The 27,866-nt window shown below is 50.7% G+C and overlaps 2 protein-coding genes across 4 annotated transcripts in view; both read left to right on the forward strand.

Annotated features, from left to right (window-relative positions):
* The window catches only part of TANGO6 (transport and golgi organization 6 homolog), a 136,345-nt gene extending 134,532 nt beyond the window's left edge, over nucleotides 1-1,813 (forward strand). Inside the window, exon 18 of the mRNA XM_024556161.4 lies at nucleotides 1,372-1,813. Within this exon, the coding sequence (XP_024411929.2) occupies nucleotides 1,372-1,548 (177 nt within the window). The 3' untranslated portion in view covers nucleotides 1,549-1,813. The remainder of the gene's footprint in view (nucleotides 1-1,371) is intronic.
* HAS3 (hyaluronan synthase 3) lies at nucleotides 1,708-27,535 on the forward strand. Of its 3 annotated transcripts, XM_053914512.1 has the most exons (5): nucleotides 1,708-1,902; nucleotides 1,983-2,054; nucleotides 19,591-20,226; nucleotides 23,364-23,465; nucleotides 24,265-27,535. In XM_053914512.1, exons 1-5 carry the CDS (start codon nucleotides 1,708-1,710, stop codon nucleotides 25,186-25,188), a joined length of 1,929 nt encoding a protein of 642 aa, XP_053770487.1. In that variant the 3' UTR covers nucleotides 25,189-27,535. The 3 variants fall into 3 exon arrangements, with proteins under 3 accessions (XP_053770487.1, XP_045047700.2, XP_045047701.2); XM_045191765.2 differs by lacking the exon at nucleotides 1,983-2,054; XM_045191766.2 differs by lacking the exons at nucleotides 1,708-1,902; nucleotides 1,983-2,054 and adding an exon at nucleotides 16,421-16,517.
* The last annotated feature ends 331 nt before the right edge of the window (nucleotides 27,536-27,866 follow it).

The raw sequence follows: 27,866 nt of genomic DNA on the forward strand, positions 1-27,866 counted from the left end.
TGGGTAAATAAATTGTATGATGTACATAATGTGCAGTCATTTAAAAAAGGTTATTTCCAGCCCTGGGTGATGTGGCTCAGTGGATTGAGTATCAGTTTGCTAACCAAAGGGTCTACGGTTCGATTCCCAGTCAGGGCACATGCCTGAGTTGCAGGCCAAGTCCCCAGTGGGGGGCCTGTGAGAGGCAACCATTTGATGTTTCTCTCCCTCTCTTTCTCCTTCTCTTCCCCTCTCTCTAAAAATAAATTAAAATTTTTTTTAAATAAAAAGGTTATTTTCATACGTGCCAGTCCTACAAAAGACCTTCCAAGTATGTCAAGCGTGGGGAAAGGGCATGTTTTTATACTCGTATATGCTTGTAAATGTCTAGAGTGTCTCTCACAGTTAAGAACAGTATCCTCTGAGAAGGGAAACTAGGAGTCTGGGGTCAAGGAGAGACTTATTTTTTCCTAAGTATGATACTTTTTGCACTACATTGCAAAAAGTACCATACTTTTCTGTATAAATAAGTAAATAAGAACACAGGCTCCACCATTTTTTTTTTTTAGTTAAGTAACCTTGGGAGTTACTTAACCCTCTAATTCCCTGTTTCCCCATCTGTAAAATGGGGCTAATAACTTTCATTTATACGACTGGCATAAAAATTAGATAATATATGGAAAATACATAGTATAGTACCTGGCCCAAATATAGTAGTTTTTGAGACAAAGAGCCAGACCAGAAGTAACTTTGGAAGTAACCTCAGACAAGTTGTATGACTCCTTGTGACCTGGTTGTCTTCAGTCCCTAGTTTGACCAGATGATCCTTAAGGCCCCCTTGCATTTTCTGTTCTTTTGAAACCTACTTCTTGCTAGAAGTTCTAGCTGCCAAGCCAGGAAGATTTTGGAGGAAACTAGGAGCTCCTGGGACTTGCAAGTAGAGGCAAGGGTAGGCATGACTGCTGAAGAAATAGCCTCCTGAGTTTCATAAGCCTTCTCCTGTGGATGTCAGCGAGGGCTTGGCGGAGCGCGAGAGGAAAATGCTGGTGATTGTGTTCTAGGAGCTACTGTACCCGAGCTCCTGAGGTCCGTGCCATGCTTTGGGACCAAAGGAAGGAGTTTGGGATCTGTACTTGGATCTGATGCTAAAGTGGAGCAGCAGCCCCAAAGGACAGTGTTGTGAGGGGTGTGGAGTGTGTGAGAAATCCAAAGGGAAGCCTGTCTCAGCACAGCTGCCCCTCCTTCTGTCTCTAACCTGAGTGGGCCATGCATGATCTTCTTAAGGGAGCGTGTGAGTTTCCCCACAGAACTCCTCAGACGGGAGAAGGCAATTTGCCCATCCTTGGAAATGCGCACACAGTAGACACGTGGTCACGACCCTCTCTCGTACAGGTGCTGAGGGATGTCCTCAAGGATCTCTACCACCTGCTGAAGCATGTAGTGCGTTTGGAGCCTGATGACGTGGCCAAGCTCCATGCCCAGCTGGCCTTGGAAGAGCTGGATGAAATCATGAGAAACTTCCTGTTTCCACCACAGAAGCTGGAGAAAAAGATCGTGGTCCTGCCGTAGACCTGGAGGGCTCAAAGGACCTGGAGGAGCCTGGAGGAACCCAGCAGCCAGAGAAGTGCCCGAGCCTTCCAGCAGGTGGCCCCACGGCCTCTTTGAGGCTGGCAGTATGGCTGACCCTGCAGGTGGCTTTATGTCTCTGGTCAAGAGGCATTTTAGAACATGAAAACGCAGTTGGAGGTAGGGAGGGGAAGGAAATTGTTGTTGAATTATGCGAAATGGAATAAAATGACCCTGGCTGGAAAGAAAACAGGTCTGAATCTGGCCCTCTGCTATCGAGATGGAAGGCTGTGGTGTCAAGGAGGATTTGCTCTCCAGGAAAGAGAATCGGGCTGGTTTCACCTCGAGAAAAGAAGGGTAAGCCTTGTGTTTGTCCTCCCTGGCCATTGTCTTCCACGCCCTCTGCCGCTGTTTGCATGGAGTTGCCCTGGTTCTAGGAGAAGGGAGCCACAAACCGCTCAGATGGGACCGTGTACATCCTGCGTTCAGTCCTCTGCTCCTTTAGGGAGGTGAGTGAATGCTTTCACGGTGGGTTTGTACCGAATGTGTGCGGACCCGATGCCAGGTTTATCGGAATCATTTCAGGTGCAGCACTGTGGAGTCCTCTTTATTTATATATTTGGGCACTGGGTTTTGGTTGCAGCTAAGAGAAGAGAAAAAGGAGAAGCTTGCTGTTTCCAGAAGGCACTCCCTGTTGTCAACGCCTTGACGAGGCTGACCCCGAGCTCCTTGACCAGCTCTCAGCTTTGCAGGCCTGGGTACAGAATTCTTCCACAGCATCTGACCCCTGCCTCTGGGGTAACGAGGCCCCGGGGAACCAGAACACAGTTTTCCAAAACTCTCAGGTGGCTGAAGGATCTATATACAAGCATGCCTATTCCTGTGTGTCAGTTAACAACAAGAGATTTCTCTGTGGCCAGATTACAGACGTGGTTCTTAGCTTAGAACCTTTGCGGTATGCATTCCTTTAAAGAAGTCAGCTTATAGACAGTTGGGGATCACAAATTACCTTAGGAAAGATTTAGAGCAAAGGCAGTGAGATGTTTTAAGGGATGTTTCCATTCAGCTAGGGTAGCTGGGTTAATTTCCATTCTCCAAGTCAAGGATATCTAGAAAATCAGGATTGGGGCTTTCAAATTAGAGAAGAAACTCCTTTGGACCAGCTAGATATGCACCAAAAACTCTTGTTTCTTGGCCTTCCTTTAACTAGACTCCATACAACCCGTATCACATAATCAGATTGAGTATGTTAGATGATTGGGTTAACTTACACGCTTTTTTTGATCTTCACCCAAGGACATGCACATTGATTTTAAAGAGAGGGAGAGAAAAAAAAAATCTACTACGTGAGAGAGAGATATCACCCTCTGCCACGTGTCTAGACTGGGGGTTGAACCCATAACCCCGGCATGTGCCCTGACCAGAGATCAAACCCGCAGTCCCCTGGTGTACGGGATGACTCTCCACCCAACGAGTCATCTGGGCAGGGCTAGCTTACAACTTCATTTGCATTAAATGCATTCCAATTCTGAAGACATGTCCTAATTGATCGTGTTGATTAGACTGAGAAACTCTGTAGTCTAAGAACCTAGTCTCCTAGGAAATGCCTCATGAAGTATTCTAGTCCCTGCATTTCCATTTGTAAATTGCCTCTTTTTCGCCCTGGATGGGCAGTTCAGTTGATTGGAGCATTGTCCCAAAATGCCAAGGTTTTGGGTTCGATCCCCAGTCAGGGCACATGCAAGATCAACCAATGCATGCAGAAATAAGTGGAACGACAAATCAATGTTTCTTGCTCGCTTGCTCTCTCTCTCTCTAAAATCAATTTTTAAAAAATTAAATTGCTTTTTTAAAAAATTGTGGAGAGAGGAAGGGAGGGAGGAGAGAGAGAAACATTGTTGTTCCACTTATTTACACATTCATTGCTTGATTCTTGTTTGTGGCCTGACTGGGGATCGAACCCGCAACCTTGGCGTATTGGGATGACACTCTAACCAACTGAGCTACCCATACAGGGCCAAAATTGGCTCTTAATTTCACTTACTTGGCGAGTAGCAATAAGCATCTGTCCTTTGTAGATTTCCATGGATTCTATTGCACAGTGACTTTTTTTTTTTACTTTGTTACCAAATTCAAGGGGAAGATGGCTTAATGTAACCCTCCTAAACATGACCAAAATATTAAAAGTTTCCAAGTTATTAAATAGTTCTTTCAAGTTTTTATATATAAAATCTCCATCCATCTCTGGGGTAGAACATAAGAACTGAGAACTTAAGAATGGTAAAAACACAAAACTTAAAAAAAAAAACCCTCCAGGGGCAGATGGATGGCAGGAGCAACGGTGATACTTCCCTGCACGGGCCTGTGAGGGGTCTGGCTCTGTGTAGTAACGACATGCCACGCTCCCTCCCACTTCTGCCCACCTCGTCTCCCTCGGAGCCCCCTTCTTCCTGCCCCTTCCAGTCTCCTCCCGTCATCTCTCCTGCTGAAGTTTTCCTGGCCTCTCACCTTCAGGCTCCTCCGTTGCCCAGTGGTCTGTTGCCCAAACTCCCGTGGATTGCCCACCCGGTCTTTTACTTTTCCCCTTCCCTCCTCTCCTTTGTCTCCCTTCCTGGCTTCTCCCGCCTCTTCCCAGGCCTGCTGTGCTCAGCTCCCTTGGCCTTCAGAGGATGGCACTGTGGCAGGAGGCCCAAAGCTGTGGCTGCAGCCAAACCCCAGGAATTGTGTGCAGGCGTTGACTCCTTGTTCAGGTTAGACTTCCTGGACATTCTAGAGAGTTTCCCTTTCTGCTGTGTTCTTCCTTCCTGGCACAAACTTGACCTTCTGCAAGTCCTCTGTTATTGAATCAGAAATCTCAATTTATACTTTGCTCCTTATCTCTCCACACATATAACTTTTCCTAATATTCTTTTCTTTATTCACCCTTCTTCTTCATTCCTTTACTTCCCTGTGGCTCTACCCACCTATCCACATATAAGGGCCCAGCTGTCAGAAACTGGAGGGTAGGGAAGCAAATCACAGACATCAATGACAACAATTTATTGAGCACCTACTATGTTCCAGATGCTACACCAGACACACTGCAAACACAGCAGTAAACAAACAGACAAAACCCTCGCCCTCGGGGAAGCTTACTTCATAGTGGAAGGAGACAGATAATGAATAAGATTAATAGAATAGACAAAATGTCAACTGGTGTTCAATGCTATGGAGAAAGATAAAGTGGGGGAGGGGTTGAGGAGCCTATGGGGATGGGAGCTGTGAGTTTAGGTAACTTGTCCAGAGGAGGCCTCACGGAGAAGTTGATATGTGAGTAAGGATCGGGAGGAGGCGAAGGAGTCAGGATGAAGATATTCGGGGGAAGAGCATTCCGGGCAGAGGCCCAGAGGGGAGTCTGTCTGGAGGCCAGTGTGGCTGCAGCAGAGAAGAAAGTGGTGGGAAGAGGGGAGGGAGGCTATGTGCCCATCACATCACATCACATCAAGGCTTGGTGACCACTCTGAGCCTGGGGGGCAGCCCCAGACCTATTTCTACCTGAAGCCCCTTCAGTTTGTTCCTGGAAAGTGCTTTGAGGCCAAGATGATAAGTTCTGTAAAATGGGAACTACTTGTAAACAGAAGGCATTGAATACCCAGCCACAGTTTTTGTCTCAATCAGAATGAAGCGGTGAACCCCTCTTCCTTTCCACCACCCCATCTTCTCCAGCAGTAGCAGTTTCTCCTCACTGACCCAAGAAGAAAGAGAAAAGCAGTTATGTTGTCTGCCCTCAGGCCACCCCCCTGCGCTGTCCCTTTGTCTGCGAGAGGGGGAGTGAAGGGAGCATTGCCTGCCCCCGCTGTGACCCTCACCTGCAGGTAGCGGCAGCGGAGGGCTGGCTAAGCCATCTGAAAGTCGGTCAATTGGTAGGAATGACTTGGGGGATGACTCATCTGACCTGCAGAAACCAGATGGGCTTCTGCAGTCTTTTTGCACAGAAATCCAAAATGTCAGGACCTTCAGTGGTAAGGGAGAGAGAAACAGGAGCTGAGTGCAGGGCTATGAGAGGTAACCACTATTCTGTGACCGTGGGGGCTCCTCTTCCCCTGCTCCCCTGTTCGACAGACACGACCTCTGAGGGCCCGGCTGTGTCCTCCAGTGAGTTCTGCAGCCAAAGACGTCCTGCAGGCACATGCGGCAGCCTCACTGCAGTGCCCAGCACCCCTGATTTTCATGCACCACTCTGCTTGGAACTGAGCAGCCGCCTGGGGGTTGGGAAGTTGTCTTCTTAGAACATTGGCTGCTGCACTCTTCCCTGCTGACCGGCCCAGGCCTAGTGGAGGGAAGTGCAGACCCTCACCATTAGCCCTGGAAGGGGCTGTGCCCACTAATTTGACGGGTCATCTTCCAGTGCCCCTCCCCACAGTTCTTTATACTGACTCAGTAGCGCCAAGCCACCAGGAGGGCTCAGGGATTGCCTCCCAGCCCAGGTCACCGTCTGCAGTCCCTGTGGGGCAGAGAGTAGCATGGTCAGGTGCTCTGTGTTTCCTGCAGTTTGGAAAGTCTTTCTTCTTTTTTTTTTTAAACCCACAAGCTTGTCTGGCTCTCTCAATATCATGGAACAGGGAAGCAAACTATTGTTAATTCCCCTTTGGTGGGATTTGGCTCCAAGTCTCCTGGGCTCCAGCCAGACTCTTTTGAACAACTGCTGAATACCACGGAGCCTCTTCCCCCAAAATAAGTATGGGAGGAAGAGCCTTTCAATGAGAGCCCAGTTTGGGAAGCGCACTCAGGGGCTCATATATCCCCATGAGCTCTGGCGTTCAGGTGCCACAAAGAAGTCATTTCATCTCCGCTGACGCATCCTAAGGATGCCTACCAACGCCCCTGTGCCCGCCTCTGCCCTCTGAGAGCGCCGAAGAGCTGGAGCCCTCAGGTACGGATGCCCTGGCTGCCTCTGCGTGTGTGTGTTTGCTGACCACATAGGCTATATGAATCATAACTAATTTAATGGGTATGTAACAAAGAAAGAAAAATTCCCACAACCTCGCCTCCACTCTTACCCCAAGAGCATCATTTGGTGTATATCTCTCCAGAGCTTTCTTTCCTTTCACCCTTTTCCCAAATGAATGCTAACAAATAGTACTGCTTTCAAAGACAAAAATGCGATTTTCACCGTAACTAGTGTCCCAGGTAGTTTTTCTTAGTTATATACCTCGGAGATGCTCTCCTGTCTGTCCTTGTCTTTGTGGTGGTGGCATGTCTTCCACTGTGCAGGGGAGCCACGGTTGGTTTAAGCATTTTTAAAAAGATTTTGTTTATTTTTAGAGAGAGGGGAAGGGATGGAGAAAGGTGGGGAGAGAAACATCGATGTGAGAGAGAGACACCGATCAGTTGCCTCTTGCATGCGCAAGCCCAGCCGGGAGGGACCAGGCCCGCAGCCCAGGCGTGTGCCCTGACCGGAATGAAACCAAACCCGTAGCCGTTTTCTTTGTGGGACGACGATGCTCAACCAAGTGAGCCACGCCAGTCAGGGCTAAGCATTTGTTCTTGATGATTAGTAGAGTTGTTTCTAATTTCCAGCGATTCCTCAGTAGTTCTTAAACATGACTCTTTGCGTACTGAAGTGTTTCTATAGGGGTGCTGGATCAAGAAGCTATGAGCATTTTAAATGTCAGTACCAAAACGTTCACCAAAAAGTTAGTGTTGGTCTGCATTCTCCAGTCCTCAGCTGACATTGCTTTAATACCCACAGTTAAGTGGTAGCGCCATTCTCTGAATAACTCAGGACTAGGAAATCTTCAGGGGCTGGAGCTTTCTGTGCACCAAAACCGCCAGTAGGGGCACAATAACATGCTTCGCAAGTACACCCACCAGCAGCAATATCCCGGCTGTAAGTATTAGGTCAGGGCTTACTTGGGCCGCCCTGGGCAGAAATCCGGAGCCCCTGCAGTCTACTGAAAAGGGCTGTTTCCTGACTCTGAGCCCCAAGATTCTGTTCTGAGTGTTAGGGTTGCCTTCTCATGGGGTGTGGAATGACCTCAGGATAATGACCCCAGTTCCCAAACCAGACTCCAGACGTAGGGTCTGATGGCCCCTCGAAGTATCTGTTCATCCTGTAAAACCTGGGCTGAATGATCACAGTAGCCCTACATCACTGCACATAATCAGTTAACAGTGTAAAGAGCAATTCTCTTCTGTGCACTTGACATACGTTAATCCACTAAGTCCTCACACTGCGCCTCTGAGACAGGTATTGTTATTATCCCATTTTACAGAGGGGGAAAACCGAGGCACACAAGAGACTAATTGCTTGTCTCAGATTACATAGGTAGTGAGAACTAGCCAAACCAGTATCTGGACCCAGGCATTCTGGCTCCTTTCCAAACGGTAAAAACTGCTTAATACTAAGTGGTTCCACCTGCTTGTTTTAATGGACCGCTTATATCGAGTTAAGTTTCAGCCCTGATTCCTTCCAGATAGTGTCCCGAACATCAAAACCCAACCTCAGACACCAGAACTTACTGTATATGTCTGGTGTTCGACCTAGTAGTTTGCCCAGCAGCTGTGGGTGAGATGTGCTCATGTTCCCCAGCCCACCTGCTCCTTCGACAGCCTTTTCTAAATGGCTTATCAAAAGGCTTGCTGCTCTTCCCGGGGTGGCGATGGCTGTGCTGTGGACCAAGGCTGCCTTCCTGGGAGCAGAGGGGCAGAGAGCCACGTTTTGTGTGCATCAGAGAAAGTGTAGCAGGTCTCCCCTGAACTCTGGAACCCAGAAATATCCCCTTTTGGTTTGCTTTGCTGCTGGTTTTGCTTTGTTTTACCCTTTCATCTCCTGTAAGCAGTTTCAGTTCTCAGATTTCATTTTCAGAGTGGTAACAATGGAATATTTAAACTGTTATTTCAGCCCTGGCTCATGTGGCTCAGTGGCTTGAGCGCCGGTCTGCAAACCAAAGGGTCCGTGGTTCGATTCCCAGTCAGGCCAGGTCCTCAGTGGGGGGGCGTGAGAAGTAACCACACATTGTTGTTTCTCTCCCATTATTTCACCCTCCCTGAAAATAAATGAATAAAATCTTTTTTTAAAAAACTTATTTCTTGCATAAATATTTCTTGCACATACACGTTAATAACTCTGTTCCATACCACTCCTTGAGAGAGGGGGGGAAAAGACATCAATTAATGGCCCTTGTTTGCAGAAAGAAAAAAGAAGGGCCAGCGAGGCAAGTTCTTACAAATGAGAAGAGAAAGGGGAGACGTGAGTGCACTTGAGCAGAGAAAGTTCCTCCTCTATTTACCAGTTCTTAATATTAACCCGTTAAGGAGCGTCTAACTCTGTCGTCTAACAGAGACGCGGACGGTGCAGGGAGAGTGCAGGGCAGCTTCAGGGCCGCGGGAGCCCCCTGTGTGCTGGGGAACAGGGAGAAGCTGCCGGGCCTTTAAGTGGTTTATTAAATGATGTAAGATTTAATCTTCACCGTCTGCCTTAGAACTGAAGCCCACTCAGAACAGTGCCTGGGTGGGGCTTTTCTGATGCACAGCCCGAGCCATCACATGCACAGGCAGCCCGGCGCTGGAGAGAACAAAGCCGCCTGCTCCACACTTGCAGAGTCTCTAGAACTTGAACGAGCTCCTCCCCTCCCCCCCACCTCCCCATATACAGCCTTTATTAGACTACATACCATTTTCAAAACTTCAAAACCTATGGTGACCATATTAATCCCAGGGAAGCGCCATCCTGAAATTAGGCTGCCTTTACTAAAAGGATGGTGGTGCTGATGCTTCAAAGAGTTGGTGGGGGTGGGGGATGAGTCCCCCCTCCCCAAAGAAACTGAGTATCCGTGTTGTTCAGAGACTGCAAAGAACGAGGCCCCAGTGCGTGGGTATTTTTCCATGGCCAAGGCCAGGGCCCACTACCCTAACTCATCCTCGAGTAGGAAAAGCCCCCAAAGGGCAAAATCCCAGTCGCCTGTGGCAGCTCTGTCCTCCCACTGACAAGGGCTGACTGGTTTTTCCTCAGTTTCCTCAGGTAGCCCCTTTGCCAACAAAAGATTGTGTCAGTCCAATTGCAGGTAGATTGTGGAGCTCTGGGGGCTGACCCGGCCCTTCTGGTCCGCCCCCCATGGTTCTCCCCAGCTCTCCCTTCTAGTTTCCAGTTCCATCAGCACCCTTTCTCTCTTTCCTTCTGGCTTGATAGCTCATTGATTACATTTTTAAAGGATTTTATTTATTTATTTTTGGAGAAAGGGGAAAGGAGGGAGAAAGGGAGAGAAACATCGATGTGCGAGAGATAACTCAAATACATCTGTCAGTTGCCTCTCGCTTGTCCCCAGCCGGGGACCTGGCCTGCAACCCAGGCATGTGCCCTGGCTGGGAATCGAACCAGCGACCTTTCAGTTAGCAGTCAATCCACTGAGCCACACCAGCCAGGGCTCATTGGTTAGATTTTTAAGGTTAGTTAATTCAAACAGGTGTGGCAGGCAAGATGCTAGAGGAAGATGGACAGACAGAACACTCTGGGGCTCACCTCTGGGATTGGCTGGCTCGGGCACCGTCCGAACACTGTGCCAGAAATGTATGCAGGTCAGCTGAGGATAATCCTCTCTGTGCTAGATACATAGTAGAATCACCTTGGGAATTTCAAAATAAACGAAACAACTCAAGCCTGAGGCTCACCCCCAGTGATTCTGACTGAATTGATTCAGGATAGGATCCAAGCATTAGCGTTTTTTTAAAAAGTTTCCCAGGTTTTTAAAATCTAATGTGCAGCAGCCAGATGTGAGAACCACTGTATTAGCTTGTCTGGTGAGAAAAGGGGTGCGTGTATGTGTATGTGTGTTGGGGGGGGGTCTTAGCAAAGAAAACTCTGGTAGTAGGACATACTGTGGGGGTCCCTCCCAGGAAGGAGCTGATGGGAACTGCTCCTACCCTGGGCTCTTCTGTAATAGCTTGGATGGAGGATCTGGCTCTGGACCTCCTCTGTGACAGTGACTAATGATGTCTTTAATCAAGAAAGAGAACATGAAGCAGAAGTGCCAGCACATTTAAGAACTGTAGTTGATGTTACTGTAACAAGAGCCAAATGATTTTGGAACAAGGTTACCTTAAGCGATTTGTTCCCCTCCTGCTGATCTGGGGACTAGGATTGTGACCATAGACTGGGACTGAGCTCCATGAAGGTCTGGGAAAGTGTGCGCTTGTGTAATGGGCTAGCAGGCGTGTGTCCGTTTAGGGAGAGGGAGTTCCATGCATGTGCAGGAGTGGAGGTGCGTGTGGGTACTTGCACAGGGTTGTCAGCACCTGGAGCAGCAGTGTGGTGCCATTGGCATCACCACTCTTGGGATGCTGTCTTCAAGAAAAGCGTTTCGGGGTACTCACAGAGCACATAGTTATGTGCGCCTCCCTCCCTTCCCCAGGGTCACCGTGGGGGCTGACGCCAGCTGGGGTGCGCCGGGCAAACCATGTGTCCTGGTTCAGTGCTGTGTTCCCAGGAGGAAGGGGTCTTTTTCTAATTCACTCTGAGTTGCTGGATGAGCTAACACAGCTCTGCCTACTGCCCCCTTCCCTTTGAAATTTTCTCAAAGGAACAGTGGGAAGGATTTAAATAAAGCAAAGTACTCAAGTTTTGGCTACCACTACTCCTGTACCCGGGCCTCCCCAACTTTACTGAGGTTGCCCGACCGTTTTCACATGAGTGCATCTGAGATACAGGCTATGCTTCACCCAGGCCCAGTTTAGAAGAAAATTCTGTGAACTCACAGTTCATATCATCTCAAAATACCTTTTTATTATAAAATTGTTATACCTATTGATAGGAAATTTGGAGAACACAGAGAAAAAGGCAAAGAAGAAAAAAAATCTATTGTTCTACCACCCAAACAAACCTGATCTTAATATCTGAGTGAACTTCTCTCCTGTCTCTTAATTCATAGGATTTAAAAGAAAACAAAGTACGCTGGCTGGTGTGGCTCAGTGGACTGAGTGCCAGCCTGGGAACCAAGGGGTCACCGGTTCGATTCCCAGTCAGGGCACATACCTGGGTTGCAGGCCAGGTCCCCGTTGTGGGGGCGGTGCATGAGAGGCAACCACACATTGATGTTTCTCTCCCCTTTCTTCCTCCCTTCCCCTCTCTCTAAAAATAAATAAAATATTTTAAAAAAAGAAAACAAAGTAAATGTAGTCATTCACACATAACAATTTTGTATCCTGCCTTGTTTACATTTTTGCTTATTTCTACGTTCTCTTTTTATTGAGTTTATTGGGGTGATACTGGTTAAAATTATACAGGTTTCGGGTGCGCAGTTCTACAACACATCGTACACTGTATTGTGTGTTCACCACCCCAAGTCAAAGCTGCGCCCCTACATTCTCTTTGTGAACATAATTTTTATTAGCTGCACACAACATTCCATGAAGAAGGTAGATTATGGTTGAAAATGGCCTGGATTTTTTTTGTCCTGCATTCACCTAGGGGAGGGAGAAAAAGGAAAGATGTCCAAGAAGAGCCTTTTCTGTTCCAAGAATTCCAAGAAAAGCATCTCCAGGTCTGGTTCCATATGCGGTTATCACTCTGGTGTGCCCTCCTAACCCTGACCTTCACACCTGCACAAGAACCTGACCCCTTAGTATGGACCGATTGCTCTGTGGCAGAGCAGAGTCTCCTTGATTTGAAATGAAAACAATTCTTCCATCCAAGGAGAGAGAAGGAGACTGGAGTTAAAAATGTCACCGCTGTAACTGCAGGACAGAAAAGTCCTTACACCTGCTTCTTCAAACACAGCCCCTAGAAATGGGACTGACTGCAGCGTGCTTGTGGGTAAGAGGGCAGAGTTATGAAAGGGCGACTTTGTGTGGGAGTAGCTACCTCGCTGTCGTCAAAGCACACAGTTTCCACTTCGAATTATGTATTAACTAGTACTGCAGATTAAGCCACCTTTAAGAGAGAGCCCTATTTAGTCAGCTGGGGGACATAACCTGCTCCTCTTTGGAGACCAGTTTAAGTTCGCCTTCATGAGCTTCAAGAGGTTTTGATTATAGTCAGCCCAGGGGAAGCTGAAGGGATGGATGGACTGGGGGAGACCTGGTAGCTTGGCTGCCATCCATTCCGCTTTGCTTGGGTAAAAGCTGTGGACTGGATGCCAGGGAGGAGCACTGAGCATGGGTCAGAGGGTGAGGGGGGCAGCCAGAAGGAGCTAGAACAGCCCCCCCCTCCTCCCCGCCCCCAGTTACTCACTAGGAGCCCAGCAGAGCCCAGCAGAACAGCACGTGCTTACCTGAGGGTTTGTTATCCAGTGATGACACCAGAGATTGAATGGCAGGCTCCTATTGGTGCAAGGTATTTGACCATTTCAGACGTTTGGGTTTGCAATTTGCAGCAAGGTGAAATCTTTGTGGAACTGTCAGCTTCGTTTACCTCCGACCCTCCAAACAAACCTTTGAGAGTGGCCCTTTCGTCCTTCCAAACTGTAGACGTTATTCCTCCACCTCTACCCTCACTTGCGCCCAGTGTCAGTTGTGGCACTGCCTGCCCCCACGTCCTCTTCCTGAAGGCAGCACCCACAGCCCTTGCTGCAGGCCCATCGCAGCCCTCTCTTGTGGTTTATCTGCCTCCTAACAGGTCTCCCACACCCCATTCCTGGCCCTTACCGCAAAACACCACTGGCGCAGCCGTGCCCAAACAATACTTCCAGGCCAGTACTACTTGCTCAGACATCTTCAATAGTTCTCCTCCATCTACCTGATCAAATCCAAACCACCAATTTGGTCATTCACGGCCGTCCACAACCTGTCCCTAGCATCTTCCTCAGCTTGTAGGTGCTTCCTATATAACAGCAGACACTGTTCAAGTTCTGTAGTGTGAATTTCTTGGTCCATCCAGGCCTCTCTTTACCGTCCTTCAAACACACCTCACCCATTTCTGTACCTGCTCCTGTCCTTAAGCTATTTTTCTCCCGTCTAGAATGCTTTCACCTTTCTACACAGTCAGGTCAAGGTCATGAAACCCTGCCCAGCCCAGCCCAGCTCACAGAGATCCCTTTCCTGAAATCTGCAAACTCTCCTAGTTGGCTTCTTTCATCAACATTTAGTGACAAACTGCCCTGTATGGTGACTTAATTTTTTAAATATAATTTGTCTTCAAAACGGAGAACATTTAGGTGGCAGGGAACAGCCTGAAACTTCGCAGTGTCCAAGCACCATTCTCTGCTCGGAGCAGGCCTTCAGAGTTTTTTAAATGAATGTTGAAATGAAGCATAGATCTTCTACAACTGAGCTGAATAGGGAGGCTTATCCTCTGGAACCTGAGTAAAAGCCAATTCACAACATCTGAGTTCACATTTTTAAGTGATTGGGTATGGAATTAGTCCAATTTCTGAATCCCCAGTGGTAGGCAGAGATAAAGTTGAGCTTTATTGTATCAGCCCCTTGGAAATTCCCCTGCCCAACTCCTGAAGAGATGACTGTAAATAGGGCACCGAGAACCAGATGTTCGTTACAGACAAACCCTCCCTGGCATAGACCAGCCTCAAAGGTAAAGACTCTCCTTTGCAAAAGGTAAAGGCCCTGCAAACAGAAAAGCGTTTCCTCCCTTGGGCAAGCCAGTTGGTATGGGCCAAGTGTTTCGTCATGATGTTGCAACTGGACCGGCTGTTCATTTAGGATGGTTTAATTGCGCTGCATCAGCCCACCGCCTATAAATCCCCGGATCCAGCTGAGCAAGATGGGACAAAGTCAGGTGATCCCGGAGCAGCCCCAGGCAACTTGCACTGGAGAAGACATGTTGCCGTCGCCCTGAGGGCAGGTGGCATCTTTCCAAGCTGGCTGTGCCTTCTGCTTCTAAACTGGTCACTTACAAGTGGCCAGTTGGTTGGCTATGGCTCAGATACATTTTTGCCTGGCCTCTGGAGTGTTATTTTTTCGACATTGAATTAGCTTCTAACACTTAAAAATTGGGAGACTTCTTATAGAAAGCTGGATTTCTGACTGCTCTTGACGACAGAACGGTCGGCCATGCTGGGCCCTCCCTTTGACCAGGACGGCTCCTGTAGCTCAGGTGTTCACTGCCCAGCAGGCTGCGGAGCTCTCGTTTTTGCCCCCACCTAGTCCCTGCTTGTTTTCCCTGATCTAAAATGTCACAGATTGCAAATCTGGGTGGGAGGTAGGATCGGTTAGCTAATCTCTGGCAACTCCAAGCTCTGTGATGCCCCTGGATGTGGAGGAGGTGGCCCAGGGCTCTGAGAGACCATAATGCAGTCAAGACAAGGCATTTGTCATCAACACTGATCTGTGAAATTCCTGTCACATCCTGGGGGGGCAGGGGCAAGTGGGCATTTGGAATCCACAGCGTGGCAAGTAGGTGCCACCTACTGAGTACTTACTCCCAGCCAATCTCTTCAGTCCTTATAACAACTCTGTAAAGTAGACACTCAGTCCCACTTCTAGGATGAAGATACTGGGGTTAATGCCACACAGTTGATGGTAGAACTGGCTGGCTGGCTGCCTTCAGAGCCCTCTTCTAACCAAGCAAGGGCTTCCCGCTCTCCCTGAGCATTATTAGCTCTCTGTAGGGCCAGTCTTTAGTTCAAAACACATTGTCATTGTGGATTCAATAATAGATTTAAAAAGCACACAATAAACAAAGTTTAAACGATGTATCACATTAGTGATGATTTTCTCAAGCGAAAGTGTGCAACTTATCGATATCTGTAAGGGGGGTGTGGGTGGAGGAGGTTTGTGGGGGAGGGGTCTTTGCTCGCCTGGGGCACTGAGGGTGGGCTCGGTGGCCCGGGGTGAGTGCTGCTGGGCAGGCAGGGAGGAGCAGCTTGTAGACTGCAACTCAATTTGTGGCAGGTTGGAAAGAAATGGAAGTCATCTCAGGTGCGCTTGAAGGACATGCAAATTTACTTTTTACTAGTCTTTAATTATAATTTCTCTTCAAGTTTTTCCGTCATTGTGCTCAGTGTGTTCAGCTGGTTCTACACTTCCTTCCTCTGCTGATAACTCCCCATCTCTCCCCAACCCCACCCCACCTCATCCAAGTCTAGCATGAACTTTCAGGCACCTGGAAAACACCTGCCATAAGGTCAGTTGGGAATTTAAGAGGTCATGGATATCGGGAATAAAGGTGTATAAAAGGAGGAGGAGAAATTGGTTTTGGCGTTAAGACACCGGAACTTCCAAGGTTTTTCAAGACGTTTGCAGCTTTTGCAAACAGCCTTCAAGTCATCGGCGCCCCATCGCGGAATTCAAAGCTAAGCTTGTCATAATTGTTAACACCTTCTTTGACCAGTCTTTATTATTATTATTATTATTATTATTATTATTATTATTATTATTATTATTATTTTGCCTGCGGGAAGAATCTGCAGTCTTGGTTTTAGGGAGTACCATATACAGGGAATTGCCTCCTCGCGTACGTAAGTCAGGGAAGCTTTCCACCGGCTTGCAGGGTGAGTAGTTTTCCAGGCTCAGAAAGCCGGGCGCGGGGCAGGGGGCGGGGAGTAACAATTTTGGAAGGCCCCGTGGGTTGTATTGAAAGTTAGCAACGCTTCGGGTTCTAGGTTGAGAACAATGAGCGCTTTGCTCTGGGCAGCCAGCCGGACCCGAGGCGATCGCGGAGGAGCTCGGCCTTTGGCGCGGTTGGGGGAACCCAGTTTTCGAGGGCGCGGAGACTGCGAGTCTCTGCAAAGCTGGGAAGCCGCGTCCACGCGGGAGCCGGCATCCTGCGGAGCGCCGGCCGCGTGGAGGTCCCTCCGCCTGAGCCAGGAAGGGGTGCACGCTCGCGGCCCGGGGGGAGCCCTCCCACTCTTCCCAACTTTGCCGGCCCCAGGGCCGGAGGAGGGCGCCTCTCCCGGCGGCGATGCGCTCGGTACTTAAAGGCGGCTCGGCTGGGCCGGCGCTCGTCAGTCGGAGCGCGCGGCGGCGGCGGCGAGGAGCGGGAGGAGGGGCATGGAGCAGCCGCGGGCCTGCTGAGCACCGGAGCGCGGGCGGCCGGCGGCACGGTGAGCGAGGGCCCCGCCGGCCGCTTCGGTGGGGCGGGCCGCGCGGGGGCTGCGCCGAGAACGCGGGAGCGCCCGGCTTCGGGGGTGCCCCGCGGACGCGACCGGCTCCCCCGGATGTGCGGGCGCGGAGTCCCGCGCCGGGAGGCGGGCTGAGGGCTGCGGCATCTCCAGGCTTCCTGGCGGCGGGTCCTGCAGCCCCCTCCCCACTGACCCCTCCTCCCTTTCTTCCTCCATCCTCTCCTCCAGTCTCTCCTCCCTTCCTCCCTGGCGGCTCCGGTTTTGTGAATGGATTGGGAGGCGGACGACGGTGCGGGCACGAGGCGGGCTGAAGTCTCTCCCCCCACCCCACACCCGCCCGCGGGTCCGCACCTGTCCGGGCACCGAGGCGCTCGGCGCCCGCGATCCTGCGGGTCAGCCGGGCAGAGGCCGCACGTATCCGCGGGCCTGGGCTCCCTTTCTTTTGCCGCCTCGGAGGAGCCGGTAGGAAAGAGCCCCCGCCCCGCGCACAAGTTTCCATCCCGCTGCGTGTGGGCCCCAAAGCAGGGCACACCTGTCAGCTGGAGAAGCTGCGGATCGGGCGGCCCTGCAAAGTTTCGGGGGTAGACTGGCGCTGTGCGTCCTTGGTTGGAGGTTTTCTTCTTCCGTTTGCCCAGTAGGTGATGTGTGGGGGGTCGGTCTTAGGGAATCGTCCCTAATCCGGTGCCTTTGAAGCCGGGAGCGCATTAGCCTGCCCGGGCTGAGCTCGCCTGAATCCCTCAGGACGAGCGAAGGGGGAAAGTGTGCGGGGGCGAGAGGCGGTCTAGCCTCCCCTGCGCGGGCTTGGGGTAACACGGCGCCCTGTCTGGGCAGGGGCACTTCGGCCAGAGCCCACACCAGCGCCTGGCTGTTCGCCAGGTCATCGGCTATAGAATCTTCTTGGCCTTCAGAGGGGTCGGGGGTGCAGGGTAGTGCCTCGGATTTCTGCTCGGGGTGTGGGGGTCCCGCCCGGGCAAAGGTGGGGGCCGGCAACACCGGGGATGTCGCCTTTGTCTGCAGGCACACTTTGTCAAGGTAGCTCGGGCCCCGGGGGCATGAGTGGGGCCTGGTCCAACCGATCCCTTGGGTTTTCCTGTTCTTTCCCGTGGGTCGTGGGAATCCGGCACGTGGGTGTGGCCGGTGCCTCCTTCCCCAGAAGGGGAGACTCAAGCGGGGGGCGGGGGGTGAGAAGCGTGGCGAGTGCCTTCCGGGCTGCATTAACCTGGTGGGCTCTGCCTCCGGCACTGCCCCGAGGCGGCCGCCAGCGCCCAGCAGATTGCTGGGCTGGCCTCGGACCCTCTGCCCTTTCCCAGATTGCAGGTGGACAGTAGAGCGCGCAGCGCCTCCTCGGCATGTGAGCTCTGGATGGGGACACGAGGGGGCGGCACGCGCCTGGGCCCTGGGTGACGGGTCTGGGGGGGCTCCTGGGCCGCAGGCGCGTGCCAGGAGGGGGCGGGGTGGGAACCAGGGAGGGCTGGGAGCCCTGCGGAGGAAGCCTCCCGGGGATGGTGGGGCAGAGCTACCGCCCGGAGGCTGCGCTTCCCGGAGAGGCGAGGCTGCCAACAGCACTTTCCGGACTGAAGCTGCTGGAATGGGGCTGGTGCCTGAATCTCATTTGATGTAGGCAGCGACTGCGGGTTCCCCTAGCAGGGAGGTGTGCTTGTGCTGGGGCGGGGCTCAGGGGACGGCTCGCTGAGACCCAGAGTTGCAGCTTGGAAGTGAGACCTCATTGTCTGTAGAGGGTGGTGGTGGTGGTGGTAACGGGATTCTCCATATCAGGCATTCCCGCCCCCCCACCCCAGTCAGCCTTCCCACTTGGGTAGTCTTTCATGACTGGAAGCGCTTCCATTTTTAGAGAAATGATTTATTAATACCTCAGATTATGAAGCAAGAAAGCATTAGAACCCCGGTTAGGGGGAGATACCAAGTCCAGAGAACTTGGGCAAGGTCAGGCAACCAGGAGGTGGTAGAGCCCTGTCTCAAGCACAAGTCTTGTGGTGTCTGTCTAATCTTAGGCTCTCTTCGTTAAAACACAGCGGTTTCCGTCAGTACAGGTGCTAGGAGCCCTGATTATTGCAAAGGTAATCTGGCAGCCTTTGCAGGAGTGGCCGGGCAGAGGGATGAGCCGAGAGATTCCATGCCGGCACTAGGACCAGGCTGATGGGGCCTCCCAGGCAGCTGCAGTGTGGCTGCAGTTCCCTTTGGTGCCCTGAGCGCAGGGCTCTTCCAGGAGAGCTGTCCACACCCCAGCCCTCATTTCCCTTTCTTTCCCTTGTCCGCCTTTCCCAGTAGCTTTCCCTTTCTTTCCTGACTCTCAAGTAAATGAGAAAAAGGTGACAAAGCAGAGAAACCAGGGAAACTTTCTCTTACTGATTTTGCTGTTTTGAGAAGAGGAAGCTGTTTCCTTCTTTTTTCCCCTGGCACCTCTTTATGTTTCCTGTTGTTTCTCCTCTCTTCCTCCCACACTTTCTTCATGGGCCGTGCTTTACTGGCACACATTCCCCTCCCAGGGTGCAGTCCCCTGGTGGGTACAGCAGGGTAGAAGCTCTTGGACCACTGGCTGCCTCCTTGTCCGTCTTCCTTCTCCCTGGCCCCTCCTGCGCTCAGGAGTGCCTCAGCCTCCCCGCTACTGATGCCTGCCTTTAAGAGTTTTTGGTCAGGCAGATCCCAGTTCTGCCACCCACCTGCTAGGTCTCCTGTAGCTCTCTCCAGCTTTGGTTTGCCTAACAATAATAAGTGCTACTGTAAGTGCTTTATGTCACCATTTAACCCTCAAAGAGGCTACAAGATTAGTGCTACAACCCACAGATTACAGATGAATTAACTAAGGGACAGAATGTAGTCACACATAAGTAAGTGTCAGGGCTGGGATTTGAACCATAGAAGTCTGGCTTCTGAGTCTGCAGACAGTCTTAGTCATGCTCAGTGATAAAAATGGTTTTTGTTAGTGGGTCATTTCCCCAGTTTTGGGCCACGCCCAGAGTAAATGCTTCCACTCCCAGTGACTGGAGATGCTGCCTCCTGCCTGACCCCCACATTTCCCACCTTCTCCCACCAGATGCCGGTGCGGCTGACGACAGCCCTGCGTGTGGTGGGCACCAGCCTGTTTGCCCTGGTAGTGCTGGGTGGCATCTTGGCAGCTTATGTAACAGGCTACCAGTTCATTCACACAGAAAAGCACTACCTGTCCTTCGGCCTGTACGGCGCCATCCTGGGCCTGCACCTGCTCATCCAGAGCCTGTTTGCCTTCCTGGAGCACAGGCACATGAGGCGGGCAGGCCGGACGCTGAAGCTGCCCTCCCCACCACAGCGCGCAGTGGCACTCTGCATCGCCGCCTACCAGGAGGACCCTGACTACTTGCGCAAGTGTCTGCGCTCAGTCCAGCGCATCGCCTTCCCCAACCTCAAGGTGGTCATGGTGGTGGATGGCAATCGCCAGGAGGATGCCTACATGCTGGACATCTTCCACGAGGTGCTAGGCGGCACTGAGCAGGCCGGCTTCTTTGTGTGGCGCAGCAACTTCCATGAGGTGGGAGAGGGTGAGACAGAGGCCAGCCTGCAGGAGGGCATGGACCGTGTGCAGGACGTCGTGCGGGCCAGCACCTTCTCGTGCATCATGCAGAAGTGGGGAGGCAAGCGAGAGGTCATGTATACAGCCTTTAAGGCCCTTGGCGGTTCGGTGGACTACATTCAGGTAAGGGTGGCTCCCTGTGAGTGTGTGGCTGTGTCAGCCAGCTGGGCATACCCTCCTTCAGGAGTTTCAAGTCCAGTCTAGATCCTTGTGTGGCGCACAGCCCTCCTCTGCACTTAAGGTGGCAACAGGCATAATGGTTCTGAACAGCCCTCCTGGGGTCAGAAAGGCCTAGGATGGAGTCCTGATTCTGCTGTTACTGAACTCAGTGACTTGTGTCATAAAATAATAATAATAATAATAATAATAATAACAACAACAATAACAACAACAATAACAACAATAACAACAATGGCAGCAAACAAATGTATAGCACTTACTTAATACCAGGCACTGTTGTAGGCTCTTTGTACATATTAACTCCTTTAATCTTCATAATACTCCTAGGGGTTAAGTACTATTTTTTTTTTTAAGATTTTGGCTTTTTATTTATTTTCAGAGCGAGGGGAAGGGAAGGAGAAAGAGAGACAAAGAAACGTCTACTGGTTGCCTCTTCCACGCTCCCAACTGGGGACCCAGGCACGTACTCTGACTGGGAATCGAACCGTCAACCTTTAGGTTCACAGGCTGGTGCTCAACCCACTGAACCACACCAGTCAGGGCCAGGGATAAGTACCATTATTATCTCCACTCACAGAAGGCAAACCTGAAGCACAGAGAGGCTGAGTGACTTGCCTGATGTCACTCAGCAGTATGGTACAGAGCCAGAATTTGAGCCCAGATATCGGCTCTTACTCACTGTGCTGTGCTGGCTCACCATTGGCAATGTGGGGATGAGCCTCTCCGGCATAAAGAAGTGTGGTAAAGAGTGAGTCATCACCCTGGAAAGCACTCAAATACTGTTTTAGTTATGGACCCAAAGCCCTACTCTTCCCAGTGTCAAATTCATGTCTGTAAGGTGGAGGGACACAGGTGCCACTCATCCTACAGTTCAATCCTGTGTAGGAGTCTTGGCAGGGCCAGAACCCTGAACAGCTTCCAGTCAAAGGGCTCATTGACACCAGCCTGAAAACTTTATTAGATTGTCAAGGTCGAATAGCTCCGGTTTTCAAATAACAAAACCTATAGAGAGCTGATTAGAGCTTCATGCGTTTCAGTGACAAGTAGAAACTGATACCCAGGCCCCCAGATTTCTGGTCCAGCATCCACGCTGTCCAATCCTCTCTTTCTGCCCTTCTCTGTCCTTGTCAGAGGGTTTTGCCCCTCGCTTGAGTGAGTGGTGGCCATTGTGGCAGCCTACCTGTGTTGTAACTCAGTCCTGCTGACAGCATGTTAAGTACCTCAATATTTAGATGTCCTATACTGTATGCACCTAAAATTAGCTTGCCACAGATTTTTTGTTTTCAGTTTTTTGGGGTTTTTTTTTGAAAGTTGCATCTTTGCATGAGATTTGATACATTTACCTTTTTCTGTGTTCCTAGCCCCAAGGACCTCCTCAGCCTTGTAGGGAGGGATGTGAGGCAGTTCTTGATTGGGCAGTTCACCTAGGGTCAAAGGGCATCTGAACATTTCCTGAGGACTCAGAAGGCTTAGCAAAAGCCCTTGAGCCCTGGCACATGCTCAAGCCACAGTGACTTTGTCATTCACTCCCTTGAAGCACAGGACCCCCCAAACCTGCTCCACTACACATCTTTTCCTGTGTGTTCTGGTGAATTAGCGACCAGGCTCACATACCTGAGCCAGCCTTTCCCCTTAGCACCCCGGTGGAGTTCAGCCTGTCTTCCAACAGCCATGCTGAGGGTATGTCTTTCCTCTTTATGGAGACTACCTTGCACCAGACAGTGGGGAACCTCATGCAGCCTGGAGCTCTAACTTCCCTAACCCTGCTCGCACTGGGAAGCTTGGTTTGTAAGCTAAGGAGGCTCTGGGAGTCTGGCCCTGGGGCCTTCCCAGCCGGGGCCAGAAGGAAAGAGGTGGGAGAGAGCAGGTGCGGTGCTCTGCCTGGTTCCCCCCCAGCCTTCTGTGGCTTATTTCTGGCCACTGTGTCTTCCAACAGGGAGACAGAAAGCTGGGTAGATTAGAGCATGGGGGGCTGTCCCCTTCCTATAGGCAAATGGCTTTCACTCAGCACCTTCAGTAAAAGGATTTGGGGCTGTTGCAGAACAGGGTTTGGGCTCATCTGTGGACACTTTGCTCCCTCAGAGGTCAGGAAACCAATTCTCCTGCCCAATAGCTATCTGAGCTCTTTGTACCATCTCAGCAATTTTCTAGAAAACAGACTAGGAGTCAGCACCAGGGTGTGTTCATAGCCCAGATTCAACTAATAACGGGGCTGCGTGTTAGAATCAGACCATGAACCTCCTAGGAAAGGAGGGCAGGTAGGCGAGATTTCATCCAGGTTTTGGGGGCAGATGCTCCCAGAGCCTTCACACCCATCCAGAGTGTAATCCAGGTGAGAGTAGTCCCAAGCCATTCTGTGCCCTGATCTGAGACTCGGCCAAAGTGACTGGGTTGTGGATCATCCAAGAAGCCAGAAACTGAAACAGGGAAGACCCTGCTGTTAAAATCCTATGGGATAGTTTCGGGCGGTGGCCTCTGCAAGAGCTTGGCCTTCTGAGGGGTGTCTGCTGGCCTTGTGTCTATAATCTGACTTCAATGACTTGAGCCTTCTTTCTTCCCAAGGACCCAGAGAAATACTTTAAGATCATTTCTCAGGAGCGTGGCTTCATAGGCGCTAAAGACTTGTCCAGCACGAACCCTTCCTCCCTTTGCAGGTCCAGCAACTGACAGACCCCTGGTTTCTCTCTCAGCCTCCTTTCATTTGTTACTCCTCTCACCCCCTCCATTTGGCAGAGATCTCTTAGCCAGTGGATGGAAATGAGTTATATGAATGGAAGTTATGTTCCTCAGGCCATGTGACCTGAAGCCAAAATGGTCTGAGAACCCTGGCTGGTGTGGCTCAGTTGGTTGGAGCGTTTGTCCTGCAAACTGAAAGGTCGCAGGTTCAATTCCTGGTCATGGCACATGCCTAGGATGCAGGTTGGGTTCCCAGTTGAGGCGTGTGCAAGAGGCAACCTGATCAGTGTTTCTCACATCGATGCTTCTCTCCCTCCCTTCCCCTCTCTCTAAAATTAATGGCATGTCATTGGGCAAGGATAAAAAAATTTTTTTAATGGGCTGACAGTGCATTTCCTCTGCAGGTGTGTGACTCTGACACTGTCCTGGATCCAGCCTGCACCATTGAGATGCTTCGAGTCCTAGAGGAGGACCCCCAAGTAGGGGGAGTCGGGGGAGATGTCCAAGTAAGAAGTAATGAAGCATTCCTGGGGGAGGGGTTCTGGACTCTTTCTTTCTAATCCAATTGGACAGATCTGGGGAATGGCATCTTGACTTCTTAGTATTTTGGGGGGTGAGGGAGACGTTCCTCTTTCACAGTTTCAAAGGGCTCACTTGCTACTCAACCCTTTCCTGCCCTTTTTCAACCTATGGGGGAAAAACTACCAGGTATGTGGAGAGCCTGTGATGCTGGGAGGGGCATAGGATGCTGAGGCCATCGATCCTGGGGGGTGCTTCCTTTTTTTGCTGATAGCACAGCAAGCACCTCCAAAGTTAGGCCCCCGAGAAACCTTTGCTCTTAGGTAAGTTACTCTGAGGGGCTCTGGACAGTGTGGTCAGGATAAAGGGCATTATCTTCTTCCAGAGGGTACTGCTGCCAACATATCAAGTCTTCCCAAGCTTTCCAACTGAAGGGTCAGGACAAGTGGCTGGGTGTTGCTTTGCTTCTTTGGCAAGGCCTTCTGCCTGTCACTGCCATAGGCTGCCTCCTGAGACCGAAGGTGGCTTTGGCTGCTAGAGTAACTTCAGTGGGACAATCCGTGGGGATGGTGCAGTGGAGAGTTGGGGCTGGTGCTCAGGAGAGCGGGTGTGGTTGGCTCCTCTGAACCTCAGGTTCCCCAGCCCTGGACGGGCTAGGACTCACGGCTGGCATTTGAGCAATGGGCAACAGAACTCAGGGTAGGGAGGCCTCGTGGTCTCTGGTGTCTGTCTCCTGGGGCTCATGGTCTCAGGTTAGGAGGCCCAGCATCTATGGTTCCCTTACAGATCCTCAACAAGTATGATTCATGGATCTCCTTCCTGAGCAGTGTGCGGTACTGGATGGCCTTCAACGTGGAGCGGGCCTGCCAGTCCTACTTTGGCTGTGTGCAGTGTATTAGTGGGCCATTGGGCATGTACCGCAACAGCCTCCTCCAGCAATTCCTGGAAGATTGGTATCATCAGAAGTTCCTAGGCAGCAGGTGCAGCTTTGGGGATGACCGGCACCTCACCAACCGCGTCCTGAGCCTTGGCTACAGGACTAAATATACAGCACGCTCCAAGTGCCTCACAGAAACCCCCACGAAGTACCTCCGGTGGCTCAACCAGCAGACCCGCTGGAGCAAGTCTTACTTCCGGGAGTGGCTCTACAACTCTCTGTGGTTCCATAAGCACCACCTCTGGATGACCTATGAATCCGTGGTCACAGGTTTCTTTCCCTTCTTCCTCATTGCCACAGTCATACAGCTTTTCTATCGTGGCCGCATCTGGAACATTCTCCTCTTCCTGCTGACGGTGCAGCTCGTGGGCATTATCAAGGCTACGTATGCCTGCTTCCTCCGGGGCAACGCAGAGATGATCTTCATGTCCCTCTACTCCCTTCTCTATATGTCCAGCCTCCTGCCAGCCAAGATCTTTGCCATTGCTACCATCAACAAGTCCGGCTGGGGCACCTCTGGCCGAAAAACCATTGTGGTGAACTTCATTGGCCTCATCCCTGTGTCCATCTGGGTGGCAGTCCTTCTGGGAGGACTGGCGTATACAGCCTACTGCCAGGACCTGTTCAGTGAGACGGAGCTGGCCTTCCTTGTCTCTGGGGCTATCCTGTATGGCTGCTACTGGGTGGCCCTCCTCATGCTGTATCTGGCCATCATAGCCCGGCGATGTGGGAAGAAGCCAGAGCAGTATAGCTTAGCTTTTGCTGAGGTGTGACATGATCCTCAAGCAGAGCGGGAAAAAGTGCAATGGGTAAGGGAGGGAAGGGGAATGGAAGAGAAAAGATGGGGTGGGAGGGAGGAGGGAAGGCTGTTGTAGTTTTCTTAATGGTCCAAAGGACAAATCTGATGTGCAAAGAATGGTGATTTGTAGTATGGCCGGGGGCAGTTCTGCTTAGAGAAGGCAACACTGATCCCAACTCAGGGGGGTGGAGAAGACTTACTTGTTTCCAGGCTGCCTGTCTGCTCCACGGTGGTCTCCTGGAAAGATTCTACCCTGCCCCAGGGGCCAGAGGGAACTTGGGAGTGTGCTAACTCAAAATTAAGTTCCACTCAGTGTCAACCTCTGATAGGTAAATGAGCAATGCCAGCTTGTGGGAAGGGATTCTCTTAGCCCATCTGAACACAACCAGAGGTGGTGGGAGAATTTCTGAGATCTGGGCCAGCTAGTAAATAGCTGCCCCCTCAATCTAGTTATCAATGCAATAAGATTGTGCCTGAGATACGAGGCCCGGAAGCTGGATCTCTGGGCATCCGAAAACAGGGTACAGGAATGGTGCTTTATTATGTGATACACCCCATTCCACATCTCCACATCCCAAGGATGAGCCAAGCCGACAGGGAGTTAGCACTTAACTGCTTTCAGGTGCACATAGACACGAATGTTAAAGAGTTTACCGGGGGGAACAGAGATTGGCAGGGGCCCTGAAGTCCATGGGCTATATGGAGGCCTGTGTGTATTCCACCTGGAAACTGCCCAGACGTCTAGATTAGCTTGTCTGTGAACTCTACTTGGGAGATAACATGTTTTGGTCATCTACTGGGAAGACTGAACCCCAACATACTAAAAAAGGAAGTGAAGACTCAGTATTTCAACCTATCTGCTCCTGAATTCCTCTCAAATTCAGCTGAGTCCCAAGACAGCCTCCTCACTTTGCTTTCAATGAGACGCCATCACCTCTTCACCCTCCTCCTCATTGGGTTTTTCAAGATGGCAAGTGAGGCAGAGCCTGGACTCTCACAGGCCGCTCTGTAATTGGCAAGCCTGCCCCCAGCACATGGGGGAAAACCTATGAGGAGCCTCTGACCAAACTGGCTACCACCTTGGAACTGCCTGGGACAGATTCCTTGGCAGCTGGGTAGCATGCGTGACTTTCAGGTTATAATTCTTGACAATCGTCTCTAATGGAAAGCTTTTCAGTGTTCCCAAAGTGGACCCTCAAGGCCAAGCTGGTCGTCTTGGAGACTGTCCATTCTCCTCAGTAGCTTCTCCAGGGAGTCCTTACAGCCAGCAGTGGACAGTCACTATTGCAATTGCTTCTTTCCAGAAACCAAACTAGGAGACGGACTTGATTCCTAAAGTTATTGCTTTCTCAGGCCACTCAAGGCTGTTTTATTTCCCCCTGCTTTTGCAGGGGAATAAGGGAAAGCCTTTTTCTAGATTGGCAATCCAGACTATTCTCAGCTCCTGGGTTTGAAACCTGGGATCTTGACCAAGCCTCTGAATGAGGGGTTGCTTGCTTGTGCATGCTCTCTCCAAATGGCCCACTCTCATAGGGTCCAGCCAACCCCCACAGAACCAGCACTAAGGGAGAGAGGAGTTGAGGGGGCAAGCCTCAGCATGCCCAGGTGCTTCCTACAAAGGAACACAGTGTGCTGAGCCACAGATTGGCAAACTCTGGTGCTTTCCTTCATCTCCCATGAACTCAAAGGTTTTCCAAGTGCGGCCAACACTGCTGCATCACAGACCTCAAGTTTCTGATAAGACTGCTGCTGGTTGATGTTGGACCCGATCCATGAAGACTAGAAGAGGCAGCAGGCATTTGCTAAAGGCAGTTGTTCCAAGCCCTTCCGTGTTTGTTGCTGGCCAAGAAGTAAACTATTTTGAGCACGACAATGGAGGAAATCCGGTCAGCCAACTGCAGAGCTCAGACTTGACTAAGGGCTTGTTTTTCTTCAGGCTTTACCTGAAGGTCAATGTAGGATGGATTCCCAGATGGCAAAGTCTTGGCTTTCCTGCCATCAGCTCTGCCTTGCACTGTGGTTATCAACTTTCCTCACATCAAAAGTAGGCGAGTACAAGTAGTGGGCTCACAACGTTTGACCTCGACTGGTTTTTCTAAGTTATTTTGTATATTTTTCAGCAGTGAAACCAAACCGGGTCTTCAGCTTTATCCCCATTTCTAGTAAGGGAAGAGCGTTTATACAAGTGGACACATTTTGGTTTTTCCTCATTGAGAATTTTAACTGTCTTTTTTTTTTTTTTGTATTATTTCTACAATAATTTGTAAACATATTTATTTTTACCTGCCTTTTTTTTAACTTTTCATGTCAAATTTTTTATACTGCACATTTGTCAAAATAAAGATTCTCACATAATGGTATTGTCTCTGAGCTACTTCCTCCTTTTTTGTACTTAATGAAAGCCCTTTATTCCAGTTTTAAAAGTGGCATTGGGGCTACAGATATGGCTGAGGTAATCCAAGCGCTACTCAGCAATGGGGCAAGCCGTCGGTTGCAGGCACTGGGGACTGCGGTAGGCCCGCCTGGTAACTGTACTCCTGTTACCAAGGCGGAGGCTTAGCTTTTATGGTACGGGGTGGGCAGGGTCTTTGGTGAAATTATTGGTAGATGAGTGAGCCAGAGCTAAAATTCAAGCTTGTTTCTTCCTTAAGT

Source organism: Desmodus rotundus, chromosome 12 (assembly GCF_022682495.2).
Source record: "Desmodus rotundus isolate HL8 chromosome 12, HLdesRot8A.1, whole genome shotgun sequence".
NCBI lineage: Eukaryota > Metazoa > Chordata > Mammalia > Chiroptera > Phyllostomidae > Desmodus > Desmodus rotundus.

Coding starts and splice junctions, on each gene's coding strand:
- HAS3 (XM_053914512.1), top strand. CDS start 1,708: ATGAAAACGCAGTTGGAGGTAGGGAGGGGAAGGAAATTGTTGTTGAAT. Junction 1,903..1,982: donor TTCACCTCGAGAAAAGAAGG/GTAAGCCTTGTG, acceptor CCCTGGTTCTAG/GAGAAGGGAGCCACAAACCG. Junction 2,055..19,590: donor TCCTCTGCTCCTTTAGGGAG/GTGAGTGAATGC, acceptor TTCTCCCACCAG/ATGCCGGTGCGGCTGACGAC.